Source organism: Salvelinus alpinus, chromosome 23 (assembly GCF_045679555.1).
Source record: "Salvelinus alpinus chromosome 23, SLU_Salpinus.1, whole genome shotgun sequence".
In the NCBI taxonomy this organism is placed as follows: Eukaryota; Metazoa; Chordata; class Actinopteri; order Salmoniformes; family Salmonidae; genus Salvelinus; species Salvelinus alpinus.
In genome coordinates, this window is record NC_092108.1 from 11,091,537 (window position 1) to 11,106,026 (window position 14,490).

At 42.5% G+C, this 14,490-nt stretch overlaps 1 protein-coding gene across 8 annotated transcripts in view; it reads right to left on the reverse strand.

The window, feature by feature from the left end:
* The window catches only part of LOC139550235 (SLAM family member 5-like), a 266,184-nt gene extending 257,117 nt beyond the window's left edge, over positions 1–9,067 (reverse strand). For 3 of the 8 annotated variants that reach the window (XM_071360974.1, XM_071360973.1, XM_071360972.1), the window contains exons 1-3: positions 8,936–9,067; positions 5,748–6,062; positions 5,210–5,491 (exon numbers count right to left, since the gene is read on the reverse strand). In XM_071360974.1, coding sequence (XP_071217075.1) covers positions 5,210–5,491; positions 5,748–6,062; positions 8,936–8,990 — 652 coding nt within the window. In that variant the 5' untranslated portion in view covers positions 8,991–9,067. Of the gene's footprint in view, positions 1–1,781; positions 4,421–5,209; positions 5,492–5,747; positions 6,063–8,935 lie in introns of those variants that run through there. The other 5 variants (XM_071360978.1, XM_071360977.1, XM_071360975.1 and 2 more) reach the window with 4 other exon arrangements.
* Between the last annotated feature and the right edge of the window lie 5,423 nt (positions 9,068–14,490).

Below are 14,490 nucleotides of genomic sequence, written 5' to 3' on the forward strand. Positions count from 1 at the left end.
GATTGAGATCTGGAGCGTGAGCTGCGTTCAGGGCATCTATGTCTTTGCGAGTGTGAGCTGGAAAGTGGGGTGGAAAGTGAGACGCAGTCAGGGGATCTACGTGTTTGAGAGTGTGAATTGGAAGCAGACGTTACACATATGAACAGTTAAAAATTGTTTGGTTCGAACCAGTTCGGAATTGTATTCTGCTGTTCAGAACACTGGAACAAAATTAATAGGGGTTCTGCTCAGGACGGAACGATTGGAAATATCATTAAACTATACATAATTAGGCATTAAAAACACAAGACAGTCTAACAAGGTATTTCCATTCTGGTCCTCGTTCTTATCACACAGGTGGTTCTCCACAAGCCCCAGCTGGTCATGCTGGTTACCAGGAGTGATGGAACCATCATGTGAAACGCCAGCAACCTGGTCAGCAAGAAGAGCCAATGGGGACGTGTTAAAGTATAACCATGGGTCGATTCCACGTCTACTGAACAAGAGCCCCACCTGTTGGTCGTGGTCTCCAAGAGAGGTGCCGGTTTAGACTAGGAAGAATCAGACGGGGGCCTCCGGCTATAAGGCTGAATGACTGATACACTATCTAATAAAAGACAGATCACTACAAAGAGAGCCAGCGGAGACGTGTGTGAGTATGTGTGACGGAGGTCAGTGTGCTTTCTTAGCTTTGCCACTTCGTCCCGTACAAGCTCACACCGAGACTAGAACTCCGGGACCACTGGCTGGCAAACCATGTGTGGCCGCCCTCGTTGATGAAGCTGTGTTTGTAGGCTATACAATGCAGTACCGTACCTAGGGGGCTATGGTTTGGAGAAGGCTCTGCAAACCAACTTACCTCATACCATCAAGTATTCTCACGGCTTGCTAGAGCATTGTGTACTGCTGTAGCGTAGCACTTCATAAGAGTATTCTCAAGTATTCTCACGGCTTCAGCTCCGAGCATCACGAGTTCGCTCCCCGGGCTGGGCAATCGTTTTGACACTTTTTATGAATGGAAACTAATGTTGGTGTAGCCTACTCTTAACCAATCCAAAGGCAGCTAGCTGCCTGCTCCCTACCTACTTCCAAAGGCAGCTACCTTAGTATGTAACACTTTTCCAGTAGGATGAATTGGAGAAATAGAGAGAGAACAAAGGTGAACGATGATGAAGGCCAGTGATGAAGATGTGTCTAGTGACTTGCTGACACCAGCCTGGCATGTGGATTCAATATGGCATTGTTCGGATGGATGGCTGTATATTTGCATCTCATAGGAGTCATACCGTCGCCGTGTTAATCTCCAGGAGGAGACGTTCTCACGGACGTCATGGGGTCACTATAACCGGAAGAGGTGTGAAGACTGAAGAAACTAGAATCGACTAAATGACTAAACTCGCTGTTGTTTGTTACCTATGCATAGTCACTTCACCCCCACCTACATGTACAGATTACCTCAACTAGCCTGTACCCCAGCACACTGACTCGTTACCGGTGCCCCCTGTACATAGCCTCGTTATTGTTATTCTTATTGTGTTACTTTTTATCATGACTTTTTATTTTAGTCTACTTGGTAAATATTTTCTTCTTCTTGAACTGCACTGTTGGTTAAGGGCTTGTAAGCATTTCACGGTAAAGTCTACACTTGTTGTATTCGGCGCATGTGACAAATAACGTTTGATTTGAATTGAATGTTATCGTGTGAATTAATTTGTCATGTTTGGATTGTTCCACTAGTGTAATGGCTTCCATCCTCTTCGTCTGAGGAGGAGTAGGAAATATCGGACCAATGTGCAGCGTGGTACGTATCCATAATATCTTTTAATGAGAATGAATACAAAATACAAAAAGAACAAGAGAATCAAAATGAAAACCGAAACAGTCCCAAATGGTGCAAACACTGAAACGGAAAACAACTACCAACAACCCATAGTGGGAAAACAGGCTACCTAAGTATGATTCTCAATCAGAGACAACGATCGACACCTGCTTCTGATTGAGAACCATACTAGGCCAAACACATAGAAATATAACGTACAGAACAAAACATAGAAAAACAACATAGAATGCCCACCCCAACTCACGCCCTGACCAAACTAAAATAAAGACATAAAAAAGGAACTAAGGTCAGAACGTGACAACTAGTTCATAAAGAGCCATGAATGTTGATATGTTTCATTGTACTTTAAGTGCTATGGATTCATTGTTACAGAGACACTGTGTTATTCTGTTCGTCCGATGGCGGATAGTTCAGAGAGTAACAACACAGGGTTTCTTATCATACAGTGGGTGTGGGGAGAGTTCAGAGAGTAACAACACAGGGGTTTCTGATCATACAGTGGGTGTGGGGATAGTTCAGAGAGTAACAACACAGGGGTTTCTTATCATACAGTGGGTGTGGGGAGAGTTCAGAGAGTAACAACACAGGGGTTTCTGATCATACAGTGGGTGTGGGGATCAGATTAGAGAAAGTGTGTGAAGTTTTATGCCTTTTGTTTGAATGTTTTGGTCCATTCAAAGTCATGTTAATTAGACAATGGGAGATACTGGCATTGGACGCTCTTGGAAGAATAAAAGCTGGGTTTAAATGTTGATCATGGAGTCTTTGGTTAACTGATCTCCTGATGTACTTTTGTATGTGGTGAATTTTCTATGCTGTTAAGACTCAGGATATTTTGTTATGAATTCTGGTATGTACCATTTGCATTCTTATTGTGTAACTAATAAATCAGATTATTTTTAAATTGATACGAACTGTATTCCTCACATTTCTGAGTAATATTCCTTGAATTATTATTTAGTGAAATGTCTAACTGTAAATGTTCATCACAATACACATAGCATATTTACTTGGTCTCTAACTGTGCATTTCTGAACTCAATGATTTAATGCTAGTACATCGATAGATATTAACTCCTTGTCCATTAGTAACCTCTTAATAATAGCATAACAGTAAACCTAGACACGTGCATCTTACAGTATTCTGAGTGACGAAGCAAGGCTTGCTACCTTGGCTATACCAACTGGGGATATGGGCCTGTAGCATTCACATGATAATGGAATCAGATGGTATATCATAGTTGGGTCATAGACCTCTACACTAATTCTCTGTCATCTTCAGACAAAGTGAATTTTCACTATTCTATAAGTTACTGCAATTTGGGATGGGATTTGTAGGTAGCATCATGTGATTTCACATTCCAGTGAGCGCGAGACGTTTGTAGCCACTGTAGCAGCGTGAGCAACTGGTGCTAGCAATTCAGTGAACAACTATCCCAAAATGGAAATATCTGACACGAATAACAAGTAAATAAGTAACATAATCAAGCTCTTGCCCATTCACCCTCTGAACAGCACACATACAAAATCCATGTCTCAATTGTCTCAAGGCTTAAAAATCCTTCTTTAACCTGTTTCCTCCCCTTCATCTACACTGATTGAAGTGGATTTAACAAGTGACATCAATAAGGGATCATAGCTTTTACCTGGATTCACCTGGTGAGTCTATGTCATGGACAGAGCAGGTGTTCTTCATGTGTTGTACACACAGGTACACACAGGTATACTAGTATAACACTTGGTTAGAGAGAACATTTTTAATCAGTTTTTAAAAAGTTGTAAAACGTAAAGTCAATGTGTTTGGGGCAAAATGCCCCCAGGGAAATCAATGCAAGTCAATGGTACCCATATTAACATTTTACAAATACTGTCCAAATCATCAATAAGTAACTTATTTGAGTTACACAATCAATTTTGAGATACTTTAGGATGATTTGGACAGGAACGGTGAAAATAAACAGAGTGGACGTACATCAAAACCTCATCCTAGTGAGGTTGTTAACAGTGAGATGTGCAATGTCATTCTGTTCCAATATTTAAAGCTTGTCACGATTTCTATTTTCAGTTTTTTATCTTTATCTTTAACTGCATTGTTGAAAATGACCCGTCAGTAAAGATTTCACTGTCTACACCTGTTGTTTACCAAGCATGTGACAAATCAAATTTGATTTGATTTTATCATACTGTGTATTAAAAAGAAACAAATGGCCTAAAAACATGTGATACTGTTTTTGCTATGTCACGTTATGCTATATTATGTCATGCCATGTTATGCTGTATTACGTTTTGATAAATTATGTTGCAACTCACAAATGTAAAAATAACTTTTATGACCTAATCTTACTGTGACACAGAGCTGGAATCACTTTGTTGAAGGTAGAAAAAAATACAATACACATGACTCTATCCATAGTGGAATCTGTCCCTGATGTGGACCGTGATGACAGCAGAGATCATGATGACCAGCCCCACAGACACCAGGATGATCTTCAGCATGCACACAGACATGCTACCAGCAGGGGGAGACACTGGTTCACAACAAACAGACAATATGTTACAGTTCCTCTCGCAGATTAGACACTTCCTCCTGTGTGAGATTAGTCTGGGGACAAGGTTATAGTTCCTCCATTAATACACAGAATGTACAAAACATTAAGAACACCTGCTCTTTCCGTGACATAGACTGACCAGGTGAATCCAGGTGAAAGCTACGATCCCTTATTGATGTCACTTGTTAAATCCACTTCAATCAGTGTAAATGAAGGGGAGGAGACGGGTTAAAGAAGGATTTTTAAGCCTTGAGACAATTGCGACATGGATTGTGTATGTGTGCCATTCAGAGGGTGAATGGATAAGACAATATGTTTAAGTGCCTTTGAATGGGCTATGGTAGTAAGTGCCAGGCACAATGGTTTGTGTCAAGAACTGCAACGCTGCTGGGTTTTTCAAGCTCAAGAATTTATTGTTGAGCTTGGACATCCACACATCTTGACACGACTGTGGGAAGCATTGGAGTCAAGATGGGCCAGCATCCCTGTGGAACGCATTCGACACCTTGTAGAGTCCATGCCTGGATGAATTGCTGCTGTTCTGAGTGTAAAAGTTTGGGGTGAAACTCAATATATGGAGGTGTTCTTAATGTTTTGTGAACTCACACGTATGTTAATTCATATATATAGTTAGTATAGGTCTTAATGCTTTGTACACTTAGTGTACATCTGACATACAGTATTTGAGATGTTTTTTGTGTGTGTGTGTGTGTGTGTGTGTGTGTGTGTGTGTGTGTGTGTGTGTGTGTGTGTGTGTGTGTGTGTGTGTGTGTGTGTGTGTGTGTGTGTGTGTGTGTGTGTGTGTGTGTGTGTGTGTGTGTGTGTGTGTGTGTGTGTCTTACCAAATTTCATTGGACAGAGTTCCACTATCTCCTTGGTGTCAGGGGCCCAGCTGACTTGGTTGCTGTGGTTACAGATGATGGAACCCCCTGTCACATAGACAGAGAGCAGGGGGACAGTGGAGGTCTCAGCCCCTCTACTCTCTCCTCCCACCTGAGAGCAGGTGCTGCTGTTACAGCTGGAGGTGACAGAGGTGTTCTGACCTCTGCAGGTCACAGTCATGTTACAGGTGGCATTGATGGAGGAAACATAGTCCACTGTCAGGAGTGGTGTCACAACTCTCTCTGAATACAAAACAGATAAACAGGCAAATAGACATGGTCTGAAATACACACAAATGCATACCTATCCATTTACACACACACAAAAAAGCTGATCTTTTTTCTAGTCACCATTTAATGTGGATTGTCATTTTCTGTATCTTAAGACTTAGTAAATTAGAGTGCATTTAACCTGAGATAGAATTCATATTTCACTATTGATTGCTACTGTAACCATATCAATACAAAGAGAAGGATGGCAGGAAGGAGGACAACCTACCTTGAACTGATATCTGGTACTTGGCAACATCTTTGTTTTCGTCACCACTCACTCCTGCGTCATAAAGTCCACTGTCCCCTTCCTGTAGGTTCTTCAGTATTAGAGAGAAGTTTCCCTCCCTAAACTCAATCCTGCCTTGGTATTTAGTGTATACTTTCACTGTTGATGATTCATTGGAGTATTTTACTAAAGCGTGAGATTTGTTAAACGTCCACTTTAAATCCTCAATATTATTTAGTTTAGCATATCCCTGGACGTCCAGACGGACATTTTGTCCCTTCAGCACAAACAGTTTCAGAGTCTCAGTGCTGGACTCTGAAATAAAACAGACAGAAAACCTGTGAAGTATTATAATATACAAGTCATACTAACTACATTTAGTCAGTCTCAGTGACTCTGAAATAAACAGACAGAAGACTTCATGTAAAAATGAAACAGTCTACCAAGAACACGTTTTTTTTAAAAGATGTTGATTCAATGTACTGTACAATTGTAAGTTAACCAGATGCAATAGGATTGTGCGTTTGCTCAACATTTGGGTATATACTGTGCCTTCAGAAAGTATTCTACCCCTGGACTTTTTCTAAATTTTGTTGTGTTACAGCCTGAATATAACATTTATTAAATTAAGATTGTTTTGTCACGGGCCTACACACAATACCCCATAATGTCAAAGTAGAATTATGTTTTTTGAAAAATGTTGCAAAGTCAATCAAAATGAAAAGCTGAAATGTCTTGAGTCAATAAGTATTCAACCCCCTTTGTTATGGTAATCCTAAATAAGTTCAGTAGTAAAAATGTGTATAACAAATCACATAGTGAGTTGCATGGACTCACTCTGTGTGCAATAGTGTTTAGAAGACAATGAATGTTCCTGAGTGGCCGAGTTACAGTTTTGACTTAAATCTACTTAAATCTATGGCAAGACCTGAAAATGGTTGTCTTGCAATGATCAGCAACCAATTTGACAGAGGTTGAAGAATTTTGAAACTAATAAGGGTCAACTGTTGCACAATCCAGGTGTGGAAAGCTTATAGAGACTTTCCCAGAAAGATGTAATCGCTGCCAAAGGTTATTCTACAAAGTATGGACTTGGTGGTGTGAATACTTATTTATTTCATTCTGTATTTCTTTTTCAAAACATTTCTAAAAACATGTTTCACTTTAGTAATTATGGGGTATTGTGTGTAGATGGGTGAGAAAAAATATATATATTTCATGCATTTGATTTCACAACAAAATGTGTAATAAGTCAAGGGGTATGAATACTTTCTGAAGGCACTGTAGCTGAACCAACATACGGTAAATTCTCAAGTTGAATTTAATGTTCACTCAACTTAGAATTTTAGAGGGAGGGTCCTAAGCTGACATATGGAATTGTTTTAAGATGGATCATTAAGCTATTTGATTTAGAATTTTAGGACCCTTTAGGTATAAAAAAAATATATATAAATATATATAAAAACAATTATTTGATATAAAATATTAAATTTGACTTTGACTACTATAGCCCATAGAAATGCATTGAATAACACATTTATAAATGGCAAAAAGACAGTCAAAAAATAAATCATAAGGAATGCAGTTAAGTGTCTGTCCTATATCTAGGAGATATAAGAACATTCAGGAAATATATACATTTTTACACATATTTTGGCCCTAAAATCGGTGTACTTCCATAAATGTTTTACTGAGACCACCGGAGACAACCTTCGTATTCGTGAGACTCTCCTCTTTCCATAGAGTGGTTCCATTCGTTTCTAGGCCAAACTGTTCGGACACTACAGACGTTTGCGTGAGAAAACCGATTGTCAGGATGTCTCATGGTCTGACAAACACCGCTGTAGCTCGGCCACCTCCCATCGCATATGCGGAAGGCCGCCATAGGATGTGATGGATTAAGACGCAGCCAATACAAAATCACAGATATCTCTAGCATAAATTGATGGATTTTGTTAGGATTGACACCGGTGCGTCAGACTCTAGGGGTCAAATAAACAAACTTTAACACATTAGCTGGAATTGTCCTTTAGAAGTCCACTAAACTCACAGAATTGCGCTCATTAAGCAATTGCTTAAATTGCCTTTTTTTACAGTGCAACAGTATGTTTATGGTAACTATAGTTGAATTAGCATGAATTACAAAACACTTTGCCTCTTTTCTATGCATTGTACTAATCCCATATTAATTCAGAGACCTGTTATAAGATACAGTATGTTGGGTGATGTTTCATGCATTAAAGTGTGTTTCTGTTCATTGTCGAGTTTGTGGTCTAAAAGACATATCCATCATGGAACCAGTTGGCTTATAAATGGCTGTCAGCGCTCTGTCACTGTATCACCTCCACCCTCGCTGTTGAAGCTGTGTCTTTCCACATCCTGTAGCTCAATGTGTTTCTCACACTTTTATACTAACCATAAAACACTATACTTTTGCTACTTGAAATACACAACAGTATGATTCAACAAATTACTACTAAATAACCAATTGATCAATGTTAACAGATAGAGCTACTTTCAATGAAATATCATAATATCCGAATTCTATTCCATTTCAAATATTATAATATATATTTAAAATATCAGAATTTAATGACTTGCCTAGTTAAATAAAGGTTAAACAAAATACAAATAAAATATTTTTCTTACCCCCTGATAGAAAACCTATTCCCATACAGAGAGAACCTCTGTGATACGGTTGTTTGGGATATGACATCAAGGCAAGTGGTAAAGTACAGTAGGAAGCATGACATATCAGGTATATGACTGGATATCCAGTATATATCCATTTTTTGTTTTTGTTGGTTTTACAGGGATAGTGACAATTATATGAAGAACAGTGACTCATGGACTCTTGTGGACTCTTGTCTTGTGTGTCCTGGTAGATCCCAGGCTACCCTGCCTTGCCCTTCTCCCTTGTTGTTTATCATGTTTGAAGGTTTGTTGTCACTGTGCTGTTGTTGTTGTCTTTGTAAATAAAACATACAAATTATAAATAGCATAAAATGACACATCAACATGTGCGTAGCCCATCCCTAACATCAAGTGAAACTATCAGCACTAACCTATTGCCTGTCACATGCCTTTCTGATCAGATTATTGGTAAACATATCTAATCAATACAGTCAATATTAGAACAAATCAATACAGTCAATATTAGAACAACGATAGAATGGTTGAATATTTACCTGATCCTTGGACAAGAGCTGATAGAACAACAATGTAATGTAGGAGAGTTGCCATACTTTTTGTTGAACATACCGAGTAAAACAGGAAGTTAAAGTAAGTACCTCAACTAAGCACCCCTCAACTTGTGTAGCACATTATACGTCACATGATGGGTGGGTTACATATTTTTCAGTCTATGAAGGCATGACTTGGGTAAATTCGAATTGAAGGCAGTCAATTCAGGAAGTAAACTGAAATTCAATAATTTAAAAAAGGCTTCTATTTACAAGGACTTCTCTGTAAACTGAAAATGAGAAACTATTTGTGAAACGTTTTCCATTTTATGATTGTCGATTAAAATCACTTCCTGCATTGACTGTTTCAAAATTAAAATATACCACAACCCTGCTATAAGGAGTCAACATCGTAAGGCATTTTCAAATTATACAAGTATTTTTTCTTATGTTGCAAAAGACGTTCTGAAAGTCTGAAACCCTACTGTACCTCTTCAAATAAAATCTTAAATAACACATCAGTCAGTCTTATGTCCCCCCTCCCCAAAAAAGTGCACTTGTCTTTTACTACTACCATTGATTTTGCTGATGAGGAGCAGGTGCAGGTGGTAAGTTTAATATAACAAGAAGCATGAAAAAATACAACATAGGAGCAGCGTCTAGACAACAATACTGCCTGGGAAAAGAACCTAAGGGAGTGATAGATAAAGGGGAGGTAATGAGTGAGGTAATGGAGTCCAGGTGTGTGTACTGATGAATGCCAGGTGTGCGTGAAGACGGTTCCCAGGACCGGTGGTTAGTAAACCGGCGACATCGACCGCCGGAGGGGAGGAGCGGGAGTAGATGTGACAGTACCCCCTCCCCCTCGTCAAGAGGGACGGCCCTGAGGACGAGGAGCGGGCTGGTCCGGGCGGTGAAGATGGAAAACATGGATGATGCTGGGATCCAGAATGTCCTCGGGACCCAACACCGCTCCTCTGGGCCGTACCCACCCAGTCCCCCAGGTACTGGAGCCAACCCCCACGACGTCTGGAGTCCAGTAGGGATCTGACGGCATAGGCAGGAGCTCCCTCAACATCCAGGGGGGGCGGAGGGATGCCGTGGGAGACAGCATCAGCCAAGGGAACAGGAACCACCGGCCTGAGAAGGGAGACATGAAAAGGTGAGATGCGTTAGTCACTGGGAAGCTGTAACCTATACATCACCTCGTTGGCCCTCCGGAGAACCTTGAATGGCCCCATAAAACGGGGGCTGAATTTCTTGCAGGGCAGGCAGAGTGGGAGGTTCCTGGTAGAGCCAGACACGATCCCCTGGATGGAACACGGGGGTCTCACTGTGGTGGCGGTCTGCCTGCTCCTTCTGACGGTGGACGGCGTGCTCGAGTCTTACGTGAGCCTCGCTCCACACCTCTTCTGCACGCCTGAACCACTCATCAACCTCAGGAGGTTCAGTCTGGCCCGGGGTCCATGGAGCCAGAGCCGGCTGAAAATCCAGAACACACTGGAAGGAGTCAGCCCGTTGGAGGAGTGACGTAATGAATTCTGGGCATACTCTGCCCATTGAAGGAATCGGGCCATTTTCCCTGCCGGTTCTGGCAGTGACTCCTCGGGAACCTCCCCAGCTCCTGGTTCATCCACTCCACCTGCCCGTTGGACTGAGGCCAATACCCGGAAGTGAGGCTGACCGTGACAACGAGCTTCTCAATAAAGGCTCTCCATACCCGTGATGTGAATTAGGGCCCACGGTCGGAGACACTGTCCTCCAGGAGGCCATAAGGCCAGAAAACCTGCTGGAATAGTGCCTCAGTGACCTGGAGAGCAGTAGGGAGACCAGAGAGAGGGATGAAACGACATGATTTAGAAAATCTATCCACAACAGGACAGGACCCTCTCCCCAAATCGTAGAGACGGGACAGGGCATCGGCTTTGATGTTTTTTAAAAACTGGGCGATAGGTCAGCGTGGAGTCAAATCTTGTGAAGAAAAGGGCCCACGTTGCTTGGGGTGGATTTAGCATCCTCTCTGTTTGTATGCACTCCTGGTTCCGATGGTCGGTGAGGATGACGAATGGGTCCTTGGTGCTCTTCAGCCAGTGTCTCCACTCTTCTAATGCCAACTTCACCGCCAGGAGCTCTCGATCACCGACGTCGTAATTCCTCTCTGCGGGGGATAGTTTCTTAGAGTATAATGCACACGGATACAATTTTGTGGATTACCTTGTCCTTGAGACAGAACTGCCCCCATGCCCACCTCTGAAGTGTCCATCTCCACCACAAAGGATGTTGTGGGATCTGTCCCGGAACACTTCGAATTCCTGGAAAACTGACGGAGCATTGGCTAAGCCAAATGGCATCACCAAGTACTCTTAGGGACAAGACATCGTGCTAAAAGCTGTCTTCCATTAATCCCCCTTCCGGATGCAGATTAAATTGTATGCACTCCGCAGGTCCAGTTTGGTAAAGAACCGGAACCTGCGGAGCTGTTCGATGGCTGCCAGCAACTGTTAACTGTTAAAGGAATTTAATTCCTATATGTTTATCAACCAATTCAATTAAAATACTCTGCCCATACATGAGAATTTGTAAGATACTTATCAGCATTAAATGGACAGAAACCAGTCTCAAAATCAATCAATCAATAGTGTTTATTCTCGAGAGTACTGACCATAGTACAATTTACATCAGGTTATATAATAATAATGATGTCATAGGTTTTAAAATGTCCTTCCTCCTCTCGGATACAATGGCAGTACAGTTAGCGTTCTTATTTTGTCTGCCACCTGTTAGACAATCTGCAACCAACCCAAGGTCTCTCCCCTCCCTGGGTAGAGACAGAATTTCCTGTAAGGAACACATCATTCCAGCCTGTCTGAAGATAACTCCATTCTTTCTAACAAGGAACACATTATATTCAGAGGTTCATTCATCCATACAGTAACATAGTAGTATTCTGTTTAGTTATAATTCTAAGTCAAATGTATACATATTTTAGTCATTATTCACAAAAATCCCGTAACAGTAACGGTACTTAGTGGTGATTTCATTGCGTTCTCTGTAATCAATACATGGGCGTAACCCTCTATCCTTCTTGGTCACAAAGAAGAAATCAGCCGACACAGGAAAAGTGGAAATGCTGAGGAAACCTTGTTGGAGCGCCTCATGGATGTAATCTTCCATGGCCTGGGTTTCAGCCACCGAAAGAGAGTAGAGCCTGCAAGCAGGTCGATGGCACAGTCCCACGGGCGATGAGGAGGGAGACAGGTGGCGCGGGTTTTGGAAAATACCTCCCGCAGGTCCTGGTATACCTCTGGGATGTTGGGCTGAAGGGCAACTACAGGACTCTCAGCGGACGTGGAACCACAGGGGACGGAGAAGCAGGTCCTCCGGCAATTGGGTGACCAGTCTGTGATTTTCATCCTCGACCATAAGATGGTGAGGTTGTGGCGTTGAAGCCAAGGGAGGCCGAGGATGATTTTGTGAGCTGGTGCACTGGTGATGAAGAAAGGGATGTTCTCCTGATGGATGGACTCCACGGTGAGGGTGAGGGGTTTGGTGATGTGTGTGATGGTCCCGGAACCTAATGGCCGATTATCGAGGGATTGTATCGGCAAAGGAGAGGAGAGCGGGTATGAGGTGATGTTGAGAGAGATATCAGGATATGGGCAGTGACTCCTCGGGAACCTCCCCAGCTCCTGGTTCATCCACTCCACCTGCCCGTTGGACTGAGGCCAATACCCGGAAGTGAGGCTGACCGTGACAACGAGCTTCTCAATAAAGGCTCTCCATAACCGTGATGTGAATTAGGGCCCACGGTCGGAAACGCTGTCCTCCAGGAGGCCATAAGGCCAGAAAACCTGCTGGAATAGTGCCTCGGTGACCTGGAGAGCAGTAGGGAGACCAGAGAGAGGGATGAAACGACAGGATTTAGAAAATCTATCCACAACAGGGGTGATGTTGAGAGAGGAGGCAATGGTGAGGTCAATAAAGTCCCCCGTGGCACCAGAATTCACTAATGCTGTAGAAACAGTACACCCACAACAAAGGATTTGGCAGGAAGTGATGAAGAGGGGATACTCACACTTGCCACAGGAGGTAGAAGATCACGTGACCGTCCCTCTGCTCTTGTGGATCCCGAGTTGGGACATATCGGACTCTGCTGGAGCTGGTGCCCTCCTTGACCACAATAGAGACAAAGTCCCAGCTGTCTCCGTCTGCGTCACTCCGCCACGGGGAGGCGTGTGAACCCTACCTCCATGGGTTCAGATTCTGATCCAAAGTGTTCACTGAGGGAGGGAGAGAAGCGATGAGAGTGCCGACGCTCCCGAAGAAGGTTATCCAGACGGATGGTCATCGCAATGAGTGCCTCCAAAGAGAGGTTGTCGTCTCGACAGGCCAGTTCCGTCTGAATCTCCTCACGCAGTCCTCTTCTGAATAGTGTACGAAGCATCAACTCATTCCATCCGCTGGATGCTGCTACTGTCCGGAAGGTGAGTGCGTACTCGGCAGCAGTCTGGTCCTCCTACAGTAGTTGGAGTAGGCGCTCACCCCCCTCTCTGCCCCCTGTGGATGATCAAAGATACCTCTGAACAGAGCCATGAACCCCTCATATGACCATGGGACCATGTTGACTCCAATGCTTCCCACAGTTGTGTCAAGTTGGCGTGATGTCCTTTGGGTGGTGGTCTGGATATCACAAAATAAAACCTGAAAAACACAGTAGCGTTGTAGTTATTGACACACTCAAACCGGTGTGCCTGGCATTTACTAACATACCCATTCAACGGCATTTAATTATTTTGTCTTGCCCATTCACCCTCTGAATGGCACACATACACAATCCATGTCTCAATTGTCTCAAGGCTTAAAAAACCCATCTACACGGATTGAAGTGGATTTAACAAGTGACATCAATAAGGAATCATAGCTTTCACCTGGATTCACCTGGTCAGTCTGTCATGGAAAGAGCGTGTTATTGTGTTTTTAATGTGTTGTACACTCAGTGTATAATTCTGCAATTTATTGAAGTTATGATAATATGATTAGCCTATTCCAACCCACTTGACATCAGCTTTAAGCCAAGCCCCCTCTATTTCCACCCCTCACTCTCTCTCTACCCCTGGAATATCAATCACATCTCACGCCTGCATTTATCTGTCCTTTAAACATGTAAACAACTAGCTTACCCGTTCCATAGCAAGCTGCTTAATCCATGCTTATTGGTGGAGTAAATTAATGAGGTAAATGTAAGAACTATGTTGATTTCACGAGGTAAAGAATTAACGCAAAGGAACAATATGAAGAGTTAAAAAAGGTTGGTTCGAACCGGTTCAGAATTTTATCATGCTGGTTGGAACTCTGGAACGGAACAAAATAAATAGGGGTTCTGCTCAGGACGGAACGATTGGAAATACTCAGTGTATATTATCATTAAACTATAAATAATTAAGCATTAAAAACACAAGACAGTCTAATAAGGTATTTCCATTCTGGTCCTCGCTCTTATCACACAGGTGGTTCTCCACAAGCCCCAGCTGGTCATGCTGGTTACCAGGAGCGATGGAACC